Source organism: Trachypithecus francoisi, unplaced genomic scaffold (genome assembly GCF_009764315.1).
Source record: "Trachypithecus francoisi isolate TF-2019V2 unplaced genomic scaffold, Tfra_2.0 Lachesis_group19, whole genome shotgun sequence".
Taxonomy (NCBI): domain Eukaryota; kingdom Metazoa; phylum Chordata; class Mammalia; order Primates; family Cercopithecidae; genus Trachypithecus; species Trachypithecus francoisi.
In genome coordinates this window covers 44,639,303-44,645,302 of record NW_022681464.1, presented here as the reverse complement: position 1 = coordinate 44,645,302, position 6,000 = coordinate 44,639,303, and the positions used below count along the sequence as shown (strand labels likewise).

The following is a 6,000-nucleotide window of genomic DNA, read 5'->3' as shown; positions in this document are numbered from 1 at the left end:
CGGCCACTGCACTCCAGCCTGGGCGACAGAGCGAGACTCCGTCTCAACAAAAAAAAAAAAAAAAAAAAAAAAGTACTTTAAAACCAAGGAGAGTTAAATCTTCCTTGAGAACATACTCTCAGAACTGAAGAATGGGGTAAAAATTAGATGGAGCACAGCCATGCTGTACACATCAACTCACTGAAATCACGTGACTTCTGTTCTCATGGACCTTATTTTCTAGTATCTTGAAAACAAACTGGTTACAATCTCCCAAAATACCAGCAGTCCCTTAAAATTTAATCAACTCCTTTCCTTAACAGAATTAGGACTTTCAATTAAAAATGCTGTAATATCCGAGAGGGTTTCAATGCAAGAGAAACCTTTGCATCATAATTTCAAGTGACCATATATAGTAGACTCCCCTCTAATAACACGACAGACACAAACAAGCTATCGAGCAAGAATCTGTTAACAGTTTTATTTTTTTTATGTTAAATACCATGGGACAGGATTGTAAGGATGAAAAACTCAGTCAACAACTGCCTCACAAGGGATAAGAAAAATTCTGCCATGATATTAGCAAAGGTAAAGGAGGAAAAATTTACACTGTAAGAGGCACCATTTCCCCAAGGAATACCTCTTGGCATTTCCTGAATGAGTGGGATTAGCAATCTAAATAAATCATATTTCAAGAGGTAACAGCAACAGATAAAATTTAAAGGGATTATTAAAATAACATTTACAAGACTCTGAACAATTCTTGAACTCTTATTAAAACCACAAAGAAAGAACAATTCTTTATTTATGAATTTCATAAAGGACTGAATGTGCAACTGACATCTGCTAGTGATGATCTGGTAATATACAATTTGTCCAGTAGCCGAACAGTTTGTTTTTATTGTGTTTTCTAACCGTAAGAGATCATTAAAGGCAAAGCCTGTATGACGCTGTACACACAAAAAAATGGTCACCGCGGGCCATACTACCAATGAAATGGTAGGTAAACAAATCTTTTTCTGGTCAAGAGAAAAAAAAAAGAAAGAAATAGCACTCTGCATGCTTCACTCTACAAGATGAATTTCCCTAGAAAGAATCCAATGAAAATGGCTGCAATTACAACAAGAAGTGAAGGAAGAGGACTGGTGACATTATCTCTGAAGGATGCAGTTGAGGTTGATCCAGGTTTATCCGAATGTGCTACCTTTCTGAGCCTTAAACCTTCATCCTAGGAAAAAAACACACACACACAAAAGAGGTTTTTAAAAACAAGCATACTAACGAGACTACTGGAGCTAAAAATCTATAGGGACGGAAAGTAGATTAGTGGTTGCCTATGGCTGGGGACAGAAACAGGGATTAACTGCTAACCACATAAGGAAACTTTCCGGGGCTGATGGACATTCTAAAACTGAACTACAGTGACAGTTATAAAGTTCTATATTTCAGTGAATTGTACACTCACAGTGGGTGTCTCCATGGGATATAAATTATACCTCAATAACACTGATTTTTTAAAACTGGAGCTGAGAAATGTATTCCTAAAAAATAAAAGTCAAATATGGCTATATTTACCTTTTATTTTAATCCCACTAAAAACATAATTAAAGAAGAGTACTTCCAAGGCGGCCCATGGTATTTAAAATCAGTTACACCTATCCTAGCCCAATCAGCCAAAAACTACCAGACCCGTAGTCTGCCAGTTGGGTTTACTGACCCACCGCAACTAAGGAACCACAACAGTGGAGGCACAAGAGGGTATTCTTGCCGAAACCAGAGACACGGTTATCACAGAAGTTTCGGAGAAGGAAATGGTTTAACGTGAAATTTAAGGAACAGTGTTTTCACACGTTCAAAGCAAAGCAGAGGGCTGTGTGTAAAGAGATAGCACCAGGTCTGGATTGCAAAGCAGAGAAAGAATACTGTTTCTTCAGAAACTACAAATTTAGATGAGAAATGTACGTAGGAAACCCTTATCTGAAGCTCTGCACCTGGAATGGAAACTGAGGATGCTTCTCTGTGTCAAAATGACAGATCCTCCAGTCAAGAGTGGGCTGCTTCATCCTTGCTGATATGGCTTCACACAGCACCATGTCCTTAGAGGACAAGGTTTCTCAGAAGAAAGCAGAAGTCGCTCCAAGCAGGAGGTTGTTACGACACTGTGTGCAATGTGAGCCTTGGGAAAAATACTAATACCTGTTAACTATGCAGTTGTCTTTATCTGTGTCTGTTACCCAATCTGATGAATGACAGGACAGTTTTTTACTTTTTTCAGTGCAAGGCAATATTTTCTCCCATGATTCTTTTATTGTGCTTATAAATAAACACTAACTAAAAGAGTACACCTAATGGCACAGTTTTATTTGCATTACTGGGTTTTCTGGAGTTGGGTTTTTTTGGTCTCATGCTAATTAGTCCTATATAAAAACAGTAGTAATTCTCAGTTTCAGCTACACATCACAAGCATCTACAGAACTTTTAATACTCCTGTGATTCTGATTCATTAGGTCTGGGGAGGGCCTGGTAAACTGTAACTTTTTAAAGCTCACTAGGTGATTCACATGCAGTGTGAATTAAGAACCACAGGGCTAGAGGAATTAAAAGGGATAGTGAACAGACAGGAGCAAGAAAGTTAACATGGCAAAAAATTATGATGGGCCTGTGTATAAAATGCTAAAGGGTCTGAAATTCTGTAAGCCAGTGGGTCTTCAAGGTTTTTGTTTTATTTTGTTTTGTTTTTTGAGATTTGCTCTTATTGCCCAGGCTGGAGTGCAACAGTGTGATCTCGCTCACTGCAACCTCTGCCTCCCAGGTTCAAGTGATTCTCCTGCCACAGCCTCCCAAGTAGCTGGGATTACAGGCACCCGCCACCACACCCGGATAATTTTTGTATTTTTAATAGAGATGGGGTTTCACCACGTTGGCCAGGCTGGTTTCGAACTCCTGACCTCAGGTGATCCACACGCCTCGGACTCCCAAAGTGCTGGGATTACGGGTGTGCGCCACCGTGCCCAGCACAGCTTTTTTGTTTTACTTTTCCAACAGCAGAATCATCTCTCAAATAAAATCTCACACAGAACATTAGCATACAAAGAGCAGAAACCAGGAATAAAGTCTCTCTCACTTCCCTGGTTCACTCTTCCTATTTTCCAGTCCTGCCCCACCTGACATTCCTACTGTTTACACTTCTCCCCTCCCTGCCAGAGGTAAACAGTGGCTTTTGAAAGAAAGCTATTGAGCACCCAAGGAGCACATCTTTATCAAAGAACAGAACTATGGAAGTCATGGCAGATCAAGTGAAAGTAACCAACAAAATCCTTCCATGGTGTGTAGGTGTGAAATAAAGATATTCTTCCCGCTATCCAGACAAGCGCTTGGAAGCAGAGGGGTACCCCTCAAGGGGGTACTATGAAGTATCAAACATGAAGAGACACAAAAATTCACTTTAAAAAGCATTTCAACAAAGGAGTTCACAGACCGGCTTAAGATACAGTGCCTTTAATTCAGAGTGTAGTTCCTATACACACCTAACAAAAGGAATAATCAAATAACTCCAATCATTTAGCTTATTTTAGTTACATATATTTTTGTATCATCTACGTTGCTGCAAAGAGCTTCAGACAAAGCCTAAAGAGCAACGTACAGGTATTCAGGTCTTGAAACAATTACTTGTCAAAGACAAGTATTATTCATAAATTTCACACATATTCAAATCAGTCCTCCTTCACCATCCATTTATTCAATCAAATATATGACTACTACCCGCATGTACGGTGAATGCAGAGAGAAATGAAACACTGCCCTTGCCCCCAAGGAAATTACTGCCCACTAGAGGGAGAAAGGCCTCTAACAAGTAAGACAGTAGAATGCAATCGGCATAGTGGTGGCACAAAGCAGACAGGACAAATCGATTTTTTTTTCTTTTGGAGAGGGTCTCACCAAAGGCTATACTGAAAAGACAAGAATATAGTAGCAAGACAATATGTGTATGTGCTGTGCCGGGAGGGACAGGGTTCTGAGCCTTTCCAGTTATAAAGCAAAAGAGGGGTGATAAACAGATGCTTCTCCAGCATACTCCAGCCCAACGCTGCCCCATGCAAATATGTGAGCTTCAAATGTGACCCCATATGTAACGTTCAATTTTCCAATAGTACATTTAAAAAGTAAAAAGAAATGTGTAAAATTCATTTTAATAATATATTTGATTCAACCCAATATACCCAAACTACTATTTCAATATGTAACCGTGAAAAAAAGAAAATTTTACCTTTTTCTGTACTAACTCAACATCAGTATTTTACACTTAACAGCACAGCTCAATTTGAACAAATCCCATTTCAAGTGCTCCACAGCCCTAGGTGACTAATGGCTATGATGTGGGACAACACAATCCTAGTTCAGTATGACTGGGCACAAAATGGGAAGGACAGGAGAAACAAGAGCTGAAGCTGGCAATGCTGCAGACCAGATCACAAATAATTAGAATGTGTGCTAAGGTAAGGAACTTGTGGCAATGAGAAACCCACAGGAAGACTTTTAAGAGAGGCGTAGGGTGGGGAGCAAAGGTCAGGACATAATCAAATTGGGGAAAACAAGAAAGAACTGACCAAGGATAAATTTAAAAACTAACTGCTAAAATGGCCTAATAACACTCAACATGTCCTATACCTTCATTTAAATCAACTTATTTTCAACCAACAGAACTTACTCTCAGGTGTCGATTTTCTTCTGATAGCTTCATCATTTCTCCCTGAAGTCTTTTACACTCTTCCATTAGTTTCCTTGTTTCGGTATCATTAAGTGAAACACTGTGTGGTTTTGGCATAGGTCCATCTTGTTTAGATGCATTCAGTGGAACAGTTTTGCTAGGTTCCATGTCATTCTGTATTACAAAGACATTGAGAATTTTCTTAACCAAATCTTCTTACAGATTTTAAACAAACAAAAACATAAATTCTACATCTTTATGAAAAACTCTTTAAAAGACCTAAATCAGTACATGTCAGCAGCCAGATTAGTCTAATCAATCAGCCCACTCCCTCTATTCCTATAATCCCTGGCATGTACATCTACCATAGCACTTTATTATATATCTTAATAATTATTGTTCAAGTTCTTTCCTATAATACTTCTAAGGCTGGGAGAGCAAGAGCCATCTCTCTTTGTATTTACCCCTAAAACCAGCACTTTGGTCAAGAGTAGTTATTCAATCAAAGTATGCTGAATGACTGACGTCAACAAAATCCAAATACGAAGGTCATTTTCCGTGCTCTGGTTCTGCAATTCAAATAAGGTTCTGGGGGGTAGGGGGATATTATCGCAATCATTCCAATAAAATTAGAAACTACCTAAGAAAAAACATGCCAAAACAGCTAACTTCTATTATCATCTTTAGTAATGCTGTTTAATTCACGTGATTCAACATCACAGTAAAAATTAGCATGCTTTGAAGACTATGAGCCCCAAAATCTTAATCCTAACCAACACTGAACCATGTGAAGTTAGTGTTGAAGGCCTGGAAATAAACATCTATGACAGCATCTACGTATTCCTCAGCCCGTGGTCCGAAGTACCCCAACACCCTTCACTCTAATAGCATTTATGGCACCACACATAGTAGCAGTATTAGTGTAACAAGTTTTTTTCATTTTAATTAAATTTTCACTTGCTTTAAAATAATTTTAGATACAATCTGCTTTATTCAGCTACAAAACTGCTAACAAAGATATTTACAAAATCAACTTTACGGCATTCCACAATACTCATTTTATAAGATTTATCAGAGGCTGCACACCTACCACACCATCCCAGCTACCAAATTTATATTAAGTATAAACAGATTATTTGTTCAAAGGGCAAACCTTGTTCTTCTTATGAAGGGGATGTGATTTGATTAGTATGCCTAAATCCATGTAAAATAAAATCTATTTAAAAATGAAATTTATAATGAGGTTCTAATCAACAACAGTATGTATTTGACCTGTTGGCAGATTCTTCCATTTTTCTTCAAGCTTCCCAGTT

General features: G+C 38.3%; 1 protein-coding gene across 4 annotated transcripts in view; it reads right to left on the bottom strand.

Moving 5' to 3' along the window:
- Positions 1 to 433: 433 nt before the first annotated feature.
- Positions 434 to 6,000, bottom strand: part of VAPA (VAMP associated protein A) — a 42,154-nt gene continuing 36,587 nt past the window's right edge. For 3 of the 4 annotated variants that reach the window (XM_033178358.1, XM_033178355.1, XM_033178357.1), the window contains 2 exons: positions 4,688 to 4,861; positions 434 to 1,207 (listed from right to left, as the gene is read on the bottom strand). In XM_033178358.1, the coding sequence (XP_033034249.1) occupies positions 1,049 to 1,207; positions 4,688 to 4,861 (333 nt within the window). In that variant the 3' untranslated portion in view covers positions 434 to 1,048. The remainder of the gene's footprint in view (positions 1,208 to 4,687; positions 4,862 to 6,000) is intronic. The other variant, XM_033178356.1, reaches the window with a different exon arrangement.